The sequence below is a fragment of the Glossina fuscipes genome, unplaced genomic scaffold, assembly GCF_014805625.2.
Source record: "Glossina fuscipes isolate IAEA_lab_2018 unplaced genomic scaffold, Yale_Gfus_2 0, whole genome shotgun sequence".
In the NCBI taxonomy this organism is placed as follows: Eukaryota; Metazoa; Arthropoda; class Insecta; order Diptera; family Glossinidae; genus Glossina; species Glossina fuscipes.
Window position 1 is genome coordinate 11,015,134 of NW_023998414.1, and position 17,780 is coordinate 11,032,913.

At 33.5% G+C, this 17,780-nt stretch overlaps 5 protein-coding genes across 5 annotated transcripts; 3 read left to right on the forward strand and 2 right to left on the reverse strand.

The window, feature by feature from the left end:
• Positions 1-6,171: 6,171 nt before the first annotated feature.
• LOC119641809 (microsomal glutathione S-transferase 1) lies at positions 6,172-6,902 on the forward strand. Its single transcript, XM_038040664.1, has 3 exons — positions 6,172-6,416; positions 6,472-6,551; positions 6,626-6,902. Exons 1-3 carry the CDS (start codon positions 6,252-6,254, stop codon positions 6,876-6,878), a joined length of 498 nt encoding a protein of 165 aa, XP_037896592.1. The 5' UTR covers positions 6,172-6,251; the 3' UTR covers positions 6,879-6,902.
• A 57-nt stretch (positions 6,903-6,959) lies between these two features.
• On the reverse strand, positions 6,960-7,624 carry LOC119641814 (cytochrome c oxidase copper chaperone). Its single transcript, XM_038040676.1, has 3 exons — positions 7,550-7,624; positions 7,220-7,468; positions 6,960-7,143 (listed from the first exon to the last, which is right to left on the reverse strand). Exons 2-3 carry the CDS (start codon positions 7,351-7,353, stop codon positions 7,059-7,061), a joined length of 219 nt encoding a protein of 72 aa, XP_037896604.1. The 5' UTR covers positions 7,354-7,468; positions 7,550-7,624; the 3' UTR covers positions 6,960-7,058.
• Positions 7,625-8,655: 1,031 nt separating this feature from the next.
• On the forward strand, positions 8,656-9,267 carry LOC119644675 (dynein light chain 1, axonemal). The gene is made up of 2 exons (XM_038044345.1): positions 8,656-8,919; positions 8,977-9,267. The coding sequence occupies exons 1-2, from the start codon at positions 8,656-8,658 to the stop codon at positions 9,265-9,267; spliced, it is 555 nt and encodes a 184-aa protein (XP_037900273.1).
• A 100-nt stretch (positions 9,268-9,367) lies between these two features.
• LOC119644816 (translation machinery-associated protein 16 homolog) lies at positions 9,368-11,112 on the reverse strand (the record flags this gene model as incomplete). Its single annotated transcript, XM_038044570.1, has 3 exons — positions 10,034-11,112; positions 9,597-9,969; positions 9,368-9,534 (listed from the first exon to the last, which is right to left on the reverse strand). Coding segments are annotated over exons 1-3 (543 nt in total), but the record flags the coding sequence as incomplete, so codon positions are not given.
• Positions 11,113-11,270: 158 nt separating this feature from the next.
• LOC119642926 (lipoamide acyltransferase component of branched-chain alpha-keto acid dehydrogenase complex, mitochondrial) lies at positions 11,271-14,107 on the forward strand. The gene is made up of 5 exons (XM_038042245.1): positions 11,271-11,446; positions 12,338-12,441; positions 12,496-13,063; positions 13,136-13,606; positions 13,673-14,107. Exons 1-5 carry the CDS (start codon positions 11,363-11,365, stop codon positions 13,832-13,834), a joined length of 1,389 nt encoding a protein of 462 aa, XP_037898173.1. The 5' UTR covers positions 11,271-11,362; the 3' UTR covers positions 13,835-14,107.
• The last annotated feature ends 3,673 nt before the right edge of the window (positions 14,108-17,780 follow it).

The following is a 17,780-nucleotide window of genomic DNA, read 5'->3' on the forward strand; positions in this document are numbered from 1 at the left end:
GAAAGTTTGAGAAGAATTTCACAACCGCATCACTTACGACAAATTTGCACAAGAAAAAATTGGAATTGGACTTGGAATGGACCTAAACCTTTCCAAGGACACGCCTATACTACACAAACTTTTATTTTGAAAAATAGAAGAAATCAACTGCGTCCACTCCATATTATAGGATATGACAATTTTGTTTTTTTAGTTGTTACCTCTTTCGTTGGGGTAAACGGTGACGGGTGTAAAAGATTCGGTTACGACCGGGGTTTAATTGTCTTACTTGCTTATAATTAACTTAATAGAGTGGCAAAAGCAAACCATTTTCTAAACACACATATATGGAGTTTCGCTTATGCTTTATACGCGAAGCATTACTTCTTACGAATTCCTTACAACGCTTTTACCCTTTATGCCCCTATGAAAATAATACAACGAAATGCCTCAAAAGTACGCGAGGCAATTGAACTGGAAATAACATCTGCAAAAATTTCGCTATGGTATATATTGGAACATGAAAATCCTGGCTCTTGAAATAAGAGCACCCTGGGCACTATTGCGAAATTTAATCTTTCTTGGAAAATACTATAATTCCCAGAGATTCAATATTGACTTTAAGATTTTTATATGAGACAAGCAAAAAAAACACTTTCAACACAGCGTAATTCGATAAGTACTCGAACCGAAGACTTCCCCATTGATTCAGATGAGCACTACTCATTCCCATATATTCAATCTCTTAATTGAGTGGGAATCAATTTATACCATCACCATGTAGCATATCTTAAATTATTTTCATTTAAAATTATTTCATATAAAAAGAGAAAAGAAAGTACTTCCCTATGTACACACTCATAATAATTTTATTAAAAATTACAAAAAATTACTTCACCATTCGTAAATGTAGAAAATATTGCTAATGATTTATAATTATAAATTCCCTTATGATATATGTGTAGGGACAATTTATGTACCTATGTATGTTCGTGTGAATTAAATTTGTCTGCTAAGTAATAAAACTTTGGAATTTCGAACTTTGATAACGTGCGCGTTAAAACCACGTATCTATAATATATATATAAATATATATATATATATATATATATATATATATGTATATATACACATATATCGTTTAGTCAGACATAAAATATTATACTCACAAATATAAACTTTCCGTTGATAGTCCACAATCGACCTGCGAAAAGACACACTAACACATGGGTACCTAAGAAAAGGAACAAATTTCCATCTCGTCTCTTATTCAGTTTTCACTTTTACAAACACTATTCTCTTATTACTATTAAAATGTTTTCGAACTTGTGTACTGAAATGCATTAAACCTCTTAAAAACAGTTTCACCTACCCATACACGAGGGCATTTATCATTTCGTCACCATATTCCCCGTCTAAATAAGTTGAACTTTGATCGCCTTACGTGAAACCCTTTAAAACATGTTTTTCTATTGTTGTTTCGTTTAGCATTTCTGATTGTCGCCAATGCATGCACGCATAGCCACCTTTTCACACATCTATACATATAGGTGCCGGTAGCATTTAGTTTTGTTTCAAATTTCCAAAAAGCGGTCTATTAAGTTCGACAAGCGTGTGCCGCTTTTGAATAGCTATGCTACTTAAATCAGACGTCAATTTGAAGGTCAATTCGTTTCTTCTTCTTTAACTTTTTTTTAACTGACCAATCGCTCAGAAAATTTTTTCTACTCGTACAACACGATGACAACACGGTAAAAGAAGAAGCAGTAAAGAAGGGGAATGATATACGAAGAAGGCTGCAGCCTAGTGGGCCTGCGTGCGAAATCGGTGTTTTGCCTTTATCGAGTGACCACTAACTATAGCTACGACCAAAGTGAATTCTACCGCATTGAGATTTGGATCCGCGAATAATGACTGCTTAGTCGCGATTGCCACCTACTCGGTTAATCTTGCGCATTTACAGGTTAGTGGAGCTTCCATCAAAATCCTTCGATTACCGCAATAGTCCATACTGTCTACACATGTTAAAGCTGCAGCTGCAGCTTCTGTAAACCAAAATTTCTCGAATATTTCAATCAAAGTTTAGATGGGCGTCTTATCTTAGATTTCCGTCTATAGTTCTTGACTGTGGATAGCGTTTTGGAATCCATCCCACCCTGACTATAATATGTACGAATCACGCCGTCAATTTTCAATCCCTTATCGCAATTTTTGGGTTGTCTAGAGCCGCAAATACCGACAATCAACTGATATGAAATTTGTCTTAATCAAGACCAGATGTTTTTCATTGAACGAAAAATACTGTCACGAATGTAAAAAAAACTTAGCAAGCATTGCTTCAAATATATAGTAGGCGTAGCAACTTTTCACTGCAATTCACTTTGGTGCGATTCACTTTGGTGTTAATCAAATCAATTTAAAAGCATAGTAACCGTAGCAAGGAAAGTTCGGGAAAGTTCTTCAAACTAAAAAATTATGAAAAATTACTAAAAGCAATAGAAAAAATTAAAAGTTGAAAGTTTTAAAATTTATTAAATAAAAACTTTGCAAACAATAACTGAAATCAAAAATTTCGATTTGGAACAAAATATTGAATATTCTTATCATCTTCGTTCAGTATTGTGGACGAACGGAACGTATTGCTTACCAGACAATAAAAGACGAAGGAGTTTCTCATCAAGTCACAAAGGAAGATTAGAAAACTAAAGAAAATGAGGAGGAAGTCAACCAGGAAGAAACAAAAACACTTTAACGGAATTGCGGATAACCTCAAATAAGGCCGCATTCGAATTGGCCGCAATATTATTGAAAGATTCTAAGGCACCAATAGTCACTTGCCTCTCATCTCAGCTGTAATCAATTATCGCCTCGGAATTTTATACATCGAAGTAGACCGGCTTCATTTTCATAATTTCCACAAACATTTGAATTGCCTGCTACCCGTTTATAAGAACTTTGAGAGAATTTCATTGTTGTTGATAACAACGATGAAATATAACTTAAATGCTTGCCGGTGTATTTGTTGAAAATATTAGAGTGGAGCTCGGAACATTTGGAAGTTGCGGGGCGTTAGTGAAGAAGGTCTTTGATGAGCTTCAAGGTAACCGTTGTTGCCTTGGAATCTTATAATGGTATAACGGCTAATTTATGCGCTTGCCGAAGTTTGACAACTAAAAATTAGATGTATATATATATATATATATATATATATAAAAACAGCTTTCTGCAAGTCATTGTCTACGTTTTTCTTCATTTTATATGCAATAGCACTAGACACGAAAATGTATGACTATAATTTTTGGTTATTAATTTGATTAACGATAATAAAAGAATAACAATTCCAAAGCAGATTTTTTTATATATGATTCTTAGAACTACTTCAGTAAATTGTAGGAATTGTAAAGTTGTGTAAGTTATCTATCGCTTTGTTCTAGGCTTTTCTATAATGTTCTTGTTTCGGAGAAGCGTGACACGCAATTTCTGCTACCATATGTAGTTTTCGTCTCGTGCTTTATTTCTCAGAGTTGAAACATATTTTCTGCTTCCCGAGTTGCGGGCAAAGTTAACTCGATTGTGTTCGCAGTCAGCGACGAAATAATGCTTTCAGTTTTCGTTAACTTCGACCAAACGAACAGACGAGCAAATGAACAACGTCGGTCAAAGTAGTCAAGTCAATTTTAGTTGAGGCATAGCTGATGTATACTTCTTCTGGATGGTTATCAGATCTGTAATTTTTGTGTTCTGCGGTGAAAATAAGAATTGCATTAGGTGTAGTGTATTCAATAGTCGGCCTATCCGGCTCTAATGTTTTCACTTGTTTTTATCTAATATATATAGTAACACTTGAGATAACTTGGTTTTCTTCTTTCACGAATATTAGAGTATCCCATGTCTTACATAGGAGGGACCCAAGTGGAAATAAAACTTGGGACAGAGATGCGTTGAAGAGCTATGCATACTATATCAGAATCCATAGGATTGAAATCTGTCATTATTCAAAAAAAATGCAAATAGTTGATCATACCTTCCAAAGCATTCCTCGAATGGAACTTGAAGAGCAATGAAAATCAAAAATTCTTTTTATATCACAATTCGAGACATTTAATATTACTTGCGCGCCGCAAACGTATTATATTATATACACACGAATTTCGATTACTCTATTCAATTGTGAGAATGAGCACAAAAGATATGATATTCGGGGTAAAACAATTTTTTTTCATATATCTTGAAAACGTAAGCATCCTATTACTGAACTAACATTTCTAGTAACGTCAGTCACTAACAAATGGCAAGTCTGCGAAGATGCACTTAGCTTAATAAAGCATATCCAAAAAGTACTATACATATTTTACTTGACACACTCAAACACACCCGTAGTAAAGAACAATAGTTTTAGTCTCTATAATATAATGTGAAGTAAGGTAATGCAATAGAAAGTTTGTTAAATAAGCCCATGTAAGAGATGAGATGTTTAGAGAATTTTTTGCATTTTTTGTTTATTACGCGAGATTGGTGACTGGTTTCTGCTGTTGAAAAATACTTTACAATTTTGCTGTGAATGGTTGGAGAAGGGGGATTATACAATACCTATTAGCAAGTTGTCAATTTTCTTATATAATAGTGAAATAGTTATGTTGAAGCTGGCAAGCTCTGTACCCTATTAGATAGACTTAACGCTCTATAAATAGAAAATGTATGTATATTAAATATATATCTGGTATTTACAATTTGGCAAACGATATTCGAAATACGCCATTTGAAGCCACTGTAAGCTAAAAACTATATATGAGTTGGCGGGTTTTGACGTTGAAGTTCGAATAAGAATAATAGGAAATAAGGTAAGATCATTTCAATACTCTTAACAGAGTTTTGAATGGGTCGTCTTATAAGAGAATCAGAAAAATAATCTTTCCTTTTATTAAAATATTTGCAGTATTCGTGAAGAGCGATAGGAAAATGGATTTGCATATATTTGCTTCAAGTCGTTACTTAAAATCCAGTAATTTACGCAAGTCTTCACGAAGCTCAACGGATCGATAGTTAACTTCGATCAGGATCATCCTATAATATTCTCATCGCTTTACTCTACAACGTTCATATTCTGGCAAGCAACAACAACTACAATACGCAAGAGAAAGTGGACGGTTAAGATGATTCGGTTTTTCTTGTCATATTTACACTGTTACTTAATAATACTTAATAATATGTTTCTATATTCAAATGGCCAGGAATGGCTAACAACGTAACAGTAGTTTAGATAATTAATGTATTTTAAATAAAAAATTGAAATTTTTTTTCCAAAATATTTCCTGTTTTTAGAGAAGGCGTTCTTCCCAATCTACTATGGACATGGCCCAAATTTACAAATAAATTCTTCTGTAAGACTTGCAACTAGACTAGACCATGTCATAGCTTTATTAATAACAAGAATCGCACGGGAGCTTCCTTAAATTACACTTCTCCTCTAACCTATGCTATCTAATTTGGTAAATTAATTTAAACTCCCTAATATGTTTAAAAGGTGACTAACTAAACTCTCGAACAATAAAAGTAGAACAATTCTGAACAAAGCTTATTTACTTTTTAGTAAAGTACTATCACTACTCCAACTGCTTATCGTTAGAATTTGAAACCATCAATCTTTGTTTGCATAGCTGAATCATTAATTAAAATCGAAGAATCATATTTTGTTGAAATGATTATTATCCCCCTTAAAATCCTGCAATATTATTTGGAACACAATTTTATTAAACAGGGCTAAACAGTCTAAACATATCCCGTTCGAAACCAATTTCAAATTGCTTTGATAGAAGAACGTGTCAAGTCATCTTAAAGTCGTAATTAGGATGTAAATACTGCGTGGGAATATAGGGTCAGTTTAGCGTGTATATAACGCCTCCTTAAAAACTAGCTCTACGCGATGAAATTATTCGTGCAATTCATTCCCACGTAACTCAGCAATTTCTTAATGTAAATAAATCTAAATCTATTAAGATTTTTGGATTATATAATGATTTTATATAGCACGTACGGGGTACCCATAATTCGTTGAAAATCGGGCATAATTCTCAAATTAACACATGCATTTGTTTACGACTAAGCTCTTTTCAATTTAATTTGTATTAAGCTTGAAGCATGAAACTACACGCACTACTACTAGCCATTTAATCGTATAATTAATTAAATATATTATTATAAAAAACCTGTTTCTCGATTAATAGAAACAAATAGCTTGAAAAATAGATTTATTATCGACGTTTCATTTAAAAATGAACTCTAAAATGGATTACACGATGCCTTCGACGAAAATTACTACTAATTTTCTAACTGTCGATAATCCGGTATTTTGTTGTTTCCTTTTTTGGTCCAGTGTTTTGGTGATAAAAATGCTCTTAATGTCGGCAATAACAGGACTGCAACGCATTTTTTTTATGGTATAAAGCACTATCAATTAAATGTTAAGATTTATATATAATTTTTCCTTTCCAGATTTATATCAATCCAGAGGATTTAATCTTTAAGGACGTAGAATTAAAATACAATAATCCACGTATCGAAAGAGCCAGAAGGTAAATATGAATATGAAAATATGAATTACCTAAACATTTACACGTGGTTTTTCATTTATTTCAATATCTTTCAGAGCTCATCGCAATGATTTGGAGAATATTTTACCCTACTTTACGATGGCTTTACTCTATATATGTACAGATCCTAATCCTTCCATAGCATGTAATCTCTTCCGTATAGGATCCATAGCGCGCATCATTCATACACTGGTCTATGCTTTCCGTCCGGTACCACAACCATCGCGTTTCATAGCCTTTTTTATTATGTTTCTCATAACTCTTTATATGGCTTTCGATGTTGGTATGCAAACGTTAAAACATATATAAAATTCCTTTTTGTTTTTAAGGTTCTGTTTAATGGTGTTCGGTGTGGCTGTATAGATTAATAATAACAAAATAAAATATTTTTACAATAAATTAAGCGTTTTGTGAATTTATAAACTAGATAGACATAAGTAATAATTCTGGGTTCTTGTTATCACAAGGTAAACATTGAGAGAACCACATTTATACATTAAATCCCTGTGAACGCATACACTTTTTATGAGCCTCTATAAAGTCGCCACAATGCTCTTCACCGCGTTCAATAATACTTTGCAAATGAAATGTCGAAAAATCAATATTATTAAAGTTTTACTCGCTTTAATTTGAAAAAAAAAAAAACTTACCACTGATCACGAGCCTTTTTAGTTTCGGGACAAGCGCAGCAAGCTTTGCATTTTGGCTTTGCTGCCACGGACTCCGTACCGCTTACTGAGACTGCAGCTGCTTGTGCAACTTCTTTTACCGGAGCATTACCCATGTCCTGTGTATTAACTTTAGATTACTTGTTATTTCAATAGAGATTTCCAAACTTCGTAACGGAACGTTTCTGGTAAACGTGCATAGACTTAATTTTTCTCTTTATTTGTGAAAACCTAAAAAATTAATTTTTTGAATGTATTATTATTTATTTATATAATTTTCTATAAAAATCACATATATTTTAAGAATCTCACCTGATTGCGTTTTACTTGGAACGATATTCAAATGCACTTCACAGCACTTAAATCATTTTATCACTGACGGCAGAGAACTTAGCAGCCATGTAAAACCAAAAATTTTCGAAATATTACAAATTATATGACAATGGTAACACTGCACTGAGCAACAGCTACAGTTAATAATCTACGTAGAATATCTTGAAATTAGCAAACAATTACGTAAGTGGAATCAAATGCTATATCATACATTGAAACCGACCTTAACATTTATGTTTACTGATTCAATTTTAAACTCAAAATCGCGAGGAATATAGAGCGAGTTTTCAAGAAGTTGGAAGATTTTTGTTCACTCTAAATTCGAAATAAATGCGACCAGGTTCTACCATACAAAAACAAGAGTTTTTATTTTTGGGAAAATAAAAACATATGAACATTGGAAATGTTTGCATGTACATCAAATTAAGACGAAAGTTTATAAATTTTAGTCAGATATGCGTACGTTTCTATAGATCCTTTAAGTATATAATGTAGCTAGCTCTTTTGATTAAGCTTATCTTTAACGTGAAAGTCATATGAGGAAGAAAAAATGTTATATAGGTGAACTATTTATATATCTATGTTTACTCGAATCGAAGATTACTTTCTATTTTTATATTCTCCATTCAAAATGGCAAAACATTTGTAACTGTAAATGAAAGGAAGCTTCAGGGGGCTATATAGTATATATACTCTTAATATAGCCTTCTTGGGCCGTACAATGAAAAGACCATTATCGGTGAAAATAAACTTGAGTTGGTTTCTAGCTTTTACATATTTTTATCAACTAAGAAAATTAAAAGAATTTTACTTATCGTCACTGAACTTAAAGTGTTCGGTTTAACGCCATTTGAATCTCATTTTCTTTAGTTAATTTAAAACTACTCTGAAAAACTTCATGTAATCCTTGAGCTTATAAAATCATAAGATACCCGTATAACATTAAGTATAGTGTGCCTTGGATTCTATCTTTCAAGAGTTATCAAAAATTGTCGTTTAATCAATTTCATTTATATTAATTAGAAGAGCAATATCGACGGTATAAATCGAAAATTCGGTAAACGATCTGAAAAAGAGCTCGAAATATGGCAAAGGCGACGACCATTAAAGAGGCTTTAACAAGATGGGAAGAGCGCACAAAGCTAGATTCTACTAAGTCTACAGAAATTGGTTTACAATTTCAGTGGCCACCTATCGAAAAAATGGATGGTACATTAGCCACTTTACTTGACTGTCGAAAATTAAGTCTATCTTCAAATATGATAGAAAAGATTGCCGGCATTGGAAATTTAAAAAACTTACGTATACTGTGTTTGGCCCGCAATAATATTAAAGCATTATCGGGCATAGTAAGTGCAGAAAATGTTGCAATAAAGTAAAATTTTCATTTTCAAAATTTATTATAGGAACCTTTGTCTGACACCCTGGAAGAGTTATGGATTAGTTATAATATTATAGAGAAAATTAAACCAATTGAATCTATGAAAGCTTTAAAAGTCTTCTACGTTAGCAATAATTCAATTAAAGACTGGGCAGAATTCAGCAGAATGTCTGTACCGCCAAAATTGGAAGAAATAACATTTCTAGGTAATCCATTGTATGAATTAATGGATGAGGCAGCTTTCCGGTCGGAAGCAATTCGACGTTTGCCGAATATGAAAAAATTAGATGGTGAAACGGTTATTAGAGGAGATTAAAAGCGAAGAAATTTTATTTTATCACAAATTTTCATTATCAATAATGCTATTCATATATATTTCTTTTTATAAACTCTCAGTAAATCTTTTTTCAATTTTTCGTTTTGTTTTCGTTTTCTCCAATAGTATTTTTCTCAAGTTCCCTTTTCATTCTTCGCAGTAAATTTTGTGATATTAAGTCCATTTTAAAGTGTTGTACGTTAATGGCACTTCCATCCCAGTCTTTAAGCGCTTTAAATTTAACTGAATCGCAGAGATTCAGAAGTTCTGAAAAAAAGAGAGCTGTAGTTGATTTTATCTTGCCATAATAATAATTTTACTGATTATACCTATTCCACCTGTTCTATACTCGTCACTTTCCCTTTCGATAGTAGTTCGAATAACATCCTGTCGAGCGCAATGCTGTCTATTTCGGCTCTTGCTAATCGACTGTTTTAAGGAAATCTGTTCTAATTCTTCATCGAAACGTTTTAAGTATAAGTTTATTAATTGCTCAAATTCTTCAGGTGTTAAAGGCGTCTGTCTATCGCCCTCAATGCGTTCACGAAACCAATTCAATTTTTCGCCCAAAATGTTACTTTTGATGGCATGTCCAAGCCTTTGTTTATGTTTGTTATTTTGACGTCGAGCCTTCTTACTTAAAGCCTTAGTTTTACGACTATTGGGATGCTTACACTTTTGCAATTCCTTTTTTAAATTAACCTTTAATAAATTTAAAAAATACCTGTTAACATAAACGCACTCATTTCAAGTTTTATTAATTTACCATATTTGTTATGCCTTTTACACGTGTTGCCTTGGTTTTGTTTTCTTATTTTGTGTTAATATTGCCAGCAATGAAATTTTATAAAATTGTAAAATAGCAGATGACAATTGCTGCGAAATCGTGTTATATGGGAAAAATGATCAATAATAATAAAATAAATTATTTCAATACCAAATATTTCTTCTATAAAATCCGCTAAACACGTTCGTGACTGTGAATGCTACAGCATTCGTTTTCATTGCGATGCAAAATGACATAAATGCTACGAAAGCCAATTATTTTTCGTTTAATTAAACTATTGTAATTACCGATGCATTGATTAACTGATTCTTCACGTTTTTTCATATTATTTTATTTTTTCTCCGTGTATTTACAAAATTACTTAAAGATTATTTAAATTCGTAAATTTAAGTACACTTGAAAGAATGCAGATTCTCTCATTGTCCTTGTTTCTTTTTTTTTTTTCTTATGTGAATGCTATAATGGTCATCCCGGTAGAATAACTTCATTCATCTTCTAACTACTCTCAGAAAATGTATTCAATCACATATCGCAAATCACAATTAATTTTAAAATAAAATGACTGTAATTTTTTGCATCTCACTGAAATTTTTACTGCCCGCGAACGCGTTAATTAATATCTTCTTAAATTAATAACATCGATTAATAAATCCAATTGCTTTTTTAAGCACTTGTTGATATTAGTGCCGCACAGTAATTATAATAACTGTCCACACTTTCATAATTTCTGTAGACTCGATGCCGACCTTATGCAAAGTCCGTTGTTTGCAATTCCTAATAAAATAAGTTTGAAAAGTAATCGTGTCCCTTAGTTAAAGAGCTTCCCAATAAAAGATTTATCTAATGAAAAACTAATTGAGGTAAGAAACTTTGTGTGACCTTAACGGTTTTCAACATAGATATTAAATAATAAATAAATATAATAATAAATGCGTATTAGAAAACAAATTGAACATTGTAAAGTGTAGCATTAGTTTATAATTTATCCATATATCCTAATTATCTATGTAAGTCTCCTTAAGCAATTTTATTTCTATTGAAAATGAAGGTAGCGAATTTAAAATTCATTGCATACATCATCCCGTTAAAGCAGACACGTTTTCAATTACTTTTGTTGCTCTCAATCGCTCGCTTAATTAAACTATTTACGTCGACCGCTTAGTTGCTGGCGCATCAGTCGATCTGTTGGACACGTTTTGTTTTTGTTTTTTTTTGTTTTTTTTTAAGAAGTGCGGTGTAAAGGAAAAACTAAATCGACGATTTCTAAGATTAACAAATTAAAATTATTACAAGATTGATATTAACAAAATGTCGCATATCTTGAGAAGCTATAAGGCAGCTGCTTCATGTAAAAAATATCTGACAACACAATTCGACTATATTTTGAAAAATGTAATAATGATTATATTATGTGGTAATAAGATGTTATAGTTATTAATAAAAATAAAATGTGTAAGGTTTAAATAAACGAGAAGAAAAAAACAGAAATGTTACATAATTCTCATTATTCTCACAGATCTTGCGTTACTTGTCCTTAGAGCTGCCAACAGGTGTAGATCATTAAACGTTTGTGAACAAATGTGTTGCTACAAAGGCAATATAAAATATTATATTAATTTGGACAAGAGATGGCAGCTCTGCCTAAAATTGCGTTATATTTTGTTTCTCTCTCTCTCTCTCTCTCTCTGTATTATCCTTATTAAGAACGTAATTAATAAAGATGAATTGTATAGGCTGCGATGTATATGATGCATTGTATTTATTATTATTATTATTAATTTCGCCAGAGAAATAAATTCTAAGACTAAACTCTTAAAAGCATCTAAGGCTATCGGCTTTTATTAAAAACTCTACCGCCCTTGAGATTCGAACTCACGACCATTGACTTGCTAGTCGAGATTCCTCGCCTTCCCACACTCAGGCGGATAAAATTATTTAAAATTAGGTCTTTGCACCATATAAAGTTTCACTTTTCTTAGGAACGGTTGTATGGGAAGTGGTTTAAAAAATTGCCTCCTTCGACTCAAAGTTTTCATACCATTACAGAATTCCGAAGTATCATTAGTAGGCGATTGTAACTATCACTCGTTGTATGGATTTGAAGGAAAGGTCTTTTATTTTTTGGAAATTTGATGTCTGCGAACTATTATTATATCATCTTTTATTATAAGTAGCTCTCCCATGAAATTTTAAGTATTGGTTATATCTCTTTTTCCTTAGTTTACATTGTGTTTTATAATAATTGGATGTTTAGAAATAACATTTCATTCCATTTCATATTAGACTAACTTCCGAAGACTGCACTTAACATCTATATTGGATAAGAGAGTTGCTTTTAAACTCAGCGATATTGGAGAGGGAATACGTGAAGTAACTATTAAAGAATGGTAGGAACGGAATTGCACTGAAGGAGAATAAATTATTAATTTTACTTCAAAAAGGTTTGTCAAAGAAGGCGATGTTGTTAAACAGTTTGATAATTTATGCGAAGTACAGTCGGATAAAGCTTCTGTAACAATTACTAGTCGTTATGATGGGAAAATACTGCAATTACATCATAAAATTGATGATATGGCCAAGGTGGGTGAACCCTTATTAGATTTCGATGTGGAGGATGAAGATTCTGACGATGAGTCTTCCGAAACCTCGCCATCGGCAACTCAAACAATTACAAAGGATAATCCTAAAGTTCATATGGATTCAAGCCAAGTTGGGAGCCCTACCGAAGTCACGTCAGAAGAAATGACTCGCAATATTACATTGGCAACGCCGGCTGTACGACGCATAGCGCGAGAACATAAAGTGGACTTGTCCAAAGTCACAGCCACAGGCAAAGGTGGCCGCGTTCTGAAGGGTGATGTTTTAGAGCATTTGGGTATGATACCTGCGGGAACAACAGTTCCCCATCCAACTTTACTGTCTAAGCCGCAAGTTCCAGTGCCAGCGGATCGCATAGAGCAGTTGAAAGGAGTTCCTAGAGTTATGTTCAAAGCAATGACAGAATCTTTGGTGAGTGACCGTTGTTTATTATTAAAATATATATCAAAAAGATTGCTTTTGAATTTTTTGTTTTGCGAGCAGAAAATACCACATTTTGCCTACAGTGACGAAATAGAAATGACGCGCTTGATGCAGTTTCGCGATGAAATAAAAGGTATCGCAAAGGAGAACGGCATCTCGAATTTAACTTTTATGCCATTTTTCATTAAGGCTGCTTCTATTGCTTTGAAAAAGCACCCTATACTCAATAGTACACTTGATGTGGAAAAGGAACTAGTTATTTACAAAAGCGCTCACAACATAAGTGTTGCCATTGATACTCCCGCGGGTTTAGTTGTACCGAATGTTAAGAATTGCCAAAATAAAAACATTATCGAAATCGCTCAGGATTTAAATGACATCATTGACAAAGGCCGTAAGGGCCTTTTGGCACCAAGTGATTTTGCTGGTGGTACGTTTTCACTCTCGAATATCGGTGTAATAGGTGGCACTTACACGCATCCATGTATAATGGCTCCTCAAGTAGCTATTGGCGCCATGGGACGTACCAAGGTGAGTTGACATTGATTGCATAATGCCTTGTACCTTTCATTGAAAAACTGCAATTTTCTTACTTAGGTGGTACCCAGATTTAATGATAAAGATGAAGTCATCAAAGCTCATATTATGAGTGTAAGCTGGTGTGCTGACCATCGTGTTATCGATGGTGTAACTATGGCAAAATTTTCAAATATGTGGAAAAATTATTTAGAAAACCCTGCTTTATTTTTGTTGCATTAATATTTTAGATAAGCATTCAGCAAATCATTGAACTAATCTCAATTATGTAGAAGTTCCGTTTGAGGCTACTTTCTTCTGTGCATTTAATTATTTGTTATTTTATAAAGATCGTGCTATGGAAACGGATTTTTAAAAAGTAATTTCACTTTTTCTTGTTTTAAAACTTCCTGCGGCTGTTTTAGATGCATTTATGACAAAGTTTAATATTTAAGTTTGGTCGGGGAAGTCATTTTCTGTTTCATTGTGTATCAATCAGTCAAATACAAAAAAAAAAAGAGAAGAAAATTGTTTAAATTCTCATAAGCACTGTTTTTGTTTTTTAATTTAGGCCAATTATTTATGTTGTGAATACATATGTATATATTTGATATATTGTTGTATGCAATTTAGTTTTGTATTACATGCAATAATAAATTAATACGAAACTTATGTGCGGAATTATTATTGGTTTTCCTGCTTTCTGAAGCACATTACAACTTCCGGGTGTAGGAGTAATCTTTTGACTTCCATTATATGCTTGTCGGTTTTTCTTTGCTAATAATACATAATAAATAATAAAATAAGCTGAAAGGTAGTTTAAAGACGGGTTACTACTTTTTGCGGACACTGTTTCTTCTTTTTCTAAATTCTTAGCTGAACTGGATGGAAAACGCTTGCACAGATTTTTCATTGCGAGAACTTCTTTGGTTTTTCCTCTTGCCAAATATCGAATACATATTAGGAATATAGTCTATTGGGTTAGGGGATTGGCATATATACAGGGTAGGTCCATGTAAAGCATATTGTTGTTGTTATGATCAAATTATCTTTTTGCAGAAGTTATCGATGGCGCTATTTTATCTAAGGGAAATTCAAGAATCAATCAAAACCCGTTTCCTTTTTTTTAGTTTCATTCAGAAAGAACGGTTTTTTTTTATTAGGATAAAATATATGACATAACAACACACACGTTTAAAAATCAACAAATTTTCACCGAAATAACACGAACTGACAAACAGGTCTACAACGTTGATATACGATACCAATTAATAATATGTACACTTTATAGGGTCTCTGAAGATTCATTTTGCGTGTTGGAAACGTTTTGATAAAATGAATATGCCTTTCATCCTCCCGGGATGTGTATAAAAAGTCTCCCACGCTTTATAAATTTTTTGGCCAAAAGGAAGACTGGTTTACTAAGGTCAGAAGAACTGTCCTCTGCTGGACAAAAAGATTCGTATATATATTTACCGCAACCTACAATTTGAAAAGGACCTTGTGAATACTAAGCCACAGGCAGTTGCGACGATTTTCACTCCGCAAACCCGGTCAATTGGCCTTTTTTGTCGAGCAATAAGAGCAAAAACATATATAAAAAAATATTTTATATTCACATTTTAGGTTCAAATTGAAGAAAAGAAAATAGGAAAGAGGAAACGGGAATTATTGAATCTAACCTCAACAATAATCACTGAGAGAAAGTAAACAATAATCTTTGATCATTAATCATTAAGCCTAATATGAATGATTCGGGAAGAAACTTCTCACGTTAGTATTCCACTTTAGTACAATTGCCGCCAAATGATTAATGAAGACAAGATTACTTGGGTCAAAATTTCCCTCCAAGGAATGACCATAATTGTGTCAAGTTATCTGCGCGCTGTAATGAAAAGTAAAAGTGTGGTTCCCCATTTACTTATACCAAAAAGTAAACTAACAGTTCTGAAGCCAATTCGTATATTTCGATTTGAGCTGAGTGATGCCATTTTTTGGATGAAATTAATGAAGCAAGCGTAGACTTTGCTCGTCTGAAGAAAACTGAGTTGATTCGCGAACCATCCGAATATTTAATATGTGTTTTGTCGTATATCGGTTTGAATGTCCAAAGAACAAATCAGTCTTGATCTTGATATTCATGTGAATCTTGCGAAACTCTTTTGTATCCATTTTCCATATATATATTGTAGTTGAAGATTTGAGTACATACTCATTGATTCCATTTTATGCAACTTACATGAATGGTCTACGAAAATTTGCAATGAAAAGCTTGCGATATCGTTCAAGACAGAGTTTGAAGGCTTTATAATTCGTGTTATAAGAACAGATAAGGCGTTAAACTCTCCTCGCATTTCTACCATTTCTGAACATTTCTTGGAACTTATTGGTTAGTTGACTTTGTGAAACGCTACTACTGTATATATTGTGAGGGCCTCTCCGGCCCACATCACTTGGGCTCAGCGGCCCAATGAACATAAGAAATTTATAATACACTTGGTCGGTTGTAAGAATTCATACTTTATTCACTAACTCAAAATCGTACTTCCGCGAACGAGCCGTCGCTCTCAACATCACTCACTCAACTCCCTAGCTCAACTCACTAAACTGTTCTTCCCTACCCTATTCTTAATCTATTCTTATTCCCTATACTATTCTCTAGCTTACCCTCGAACTTATTCTCTAACCCATTCTCTAACTAATTTTCTAACTTAGTCCCTAACTTATTCTCTATCTTAAACTAGCACTCTCTCCACCCAGCAGTGACAGAGAAACCGTGAGGCCAAAACGAGGGATGACTTTGACTCCTCACAATATATATATTGTAAAGAAATAAGATGTTTACTGCAACCGCGTATTGTAGTGATAGAATGTGTTGCAGTAGTAACATTACGCTAACGTAATCACTAATTAATTGGGTCGCCTGGCATCGTACTGCATTTCGTAATGCAATGCAGTTGAAGTGCGATAAAATTTTTGTTTTTCTTTTTGCTACCGAATCATGCAAATTCAGCATAATTCTGTCGCACTTCAAAGTGAATGCATACGACGGTATGCGATCACACTACAATATGTATATATTGGTTTGGTGAAAAAGAAATCCATTATTTTTTCGGTAGATGGCTGCACTGATAGATTTCTCGTAAAGTATCGATCAAACAATTTCAGATTTATGCTCGTTGGAAAGGTGACATTTTACAGTAAAAAAAATTCTTTCGCTGTTTTTTGTTTGGTGCATTCAGTTGTGAGTTACAGCGTGTTAAAAATGGAAGTGAACAAAGAGAAAATTCGGTACATTTTACAGTTTTTCTTTGACAAAGGCGAAAATGCAAGCCAGGCGGCTAAAATTGTGAATGGTGTTTATGGTTCCGATACTGTAACAGCCAATTATGTGCAATTTTGGTTTCGTAGATTCCGTTCAGGAGTATTTGATGTTAAAGATGCACCTCGCATAGGTAGGCCGGTCATCGAAAATGTCGATAAAATCGGAGAAATGATCGAAGTTGATCGGCATGTTAGGAGTCGTAACATCGCCCAGGAGCTAAAAATCGACCATAAAACAGTTTTAAACCATTTACACAAACCTGGATTCAAAAAGAAGCTCGACGTTTGGGTGCCACACCAATTAATAGAAAAAAACATGATGGATCGAATTTCCATCTGCGAAGCTTTGGCCAATCGGAATGAGATAGATCCATTTCTTAAACAGATGGTGATTGGAGATGAGAAATGGATCACATACGATAACCCTGTGCGAAAACCATCGTGGTCAAAGAGCGGTGAAGCACCTCAAACGGCCAGGAAGGTTTTGCTATGCATTTGGTGGGACTGGAAGGGGATTATTTATTATGAGTTGCTTCCATATGGCCAAACGCTAAATTCTGATCTCTACTGTCAACAACTGGACCGTTTGAAGATAGCGATTGACCAGAAACGGGCAGAATTGGCCAACAGGAGAGGTGTCGTGTTCGACCAGAACAACGCTGGGCCACACACATCTACAGTGACTCGCCAGAAACTTCGGGAGCTTGGTTGGGAAGTTTTAATGCATCCGCCATACAGTCCGGACTTGGCACCAAGCGATTATCATCTTTTTCTTGCATTGCAAAATTTCTTTAATGATAAAAAATTGGAATCTAGGGAGGATTGTGAAAATCGACTACTAGAGTTTTTTGCAAATAGAGACCAG

Excerpts from the sequence above, each read along its gene's own strand:
- LOC119641814 (XM_038040676.1), bottom strand. The coding sequence starts at position 7,353 with ATGGGTAATGCTCCGGTAAAAGAAGTTGCACAAGCAGCTGCAGTCTCA. Across the intron at positions 7,144-7,219 it reads AAAAAGGCTCGTGATCAGTG|TATTATTGAACGCGGTGAAG; the intron begins GTAAGTTTTTTT and ends TCATTTGCAAAG.
- LOC119641809 (XM_038040664.1), top strand. The coding sequence starts at position 6,252 with ATGAACTCTAAAATGGATTACACGATGCCTTCGACGAAAATTACTACT. Across the intron at positions 6,417-6,471 it reads TGCAACGCATTTTTTTTATG|ATTTATATCAATCCAGAGGA; the intron begins GTATAAAGCACT and ends TTTCCTTTCCAG. Across the intron at positions 6,552-6,625 it reads CGTATCGAAAGAGCCAGAAG|AGCTCATCGCAATGATTTGG; the intron begins GTAAATATGAAT and ends AATATCTTTCAG.
- LOC119644675 (XM_038044345.1), top strand. The coding sequence starts at position 8,656 with ATGGCAAAGGCGACGACCATTAAAGAGGCTTTAACAAGATGGGAAGAG. Across the intron at positions 8,920-8,976 it reads TTAAAGCATTATCGGGCATA|GAACCTTTGTCTGACACCCT; the intron begins GTAAGTGCAGAA and ends AATTTATTATAG.
- LOC119642926 (XM_038042245.1), top strand. The coding sequence starts at position 11,363 with ATGTCGCATATCTTGAGAAGCTATAAGGCAGCTGCTTCATGTAAAAAA. Across the intron at positions 12,442-12,495 it reads GAAGTAACTATTAAAGAATG|GTTTGTCAAAGAAGGCGATG; the intron begins GTAGGAACGGAA and ends TACTTCAAAAAG. Across the intron at positions 13,607-13,672 it reads GCGCCATGGGACGTACCAAG|GTGGTACCCAGATTTAATGA; the intron begins GTGAGTTGACAT and ends TTTCTTACTTAG.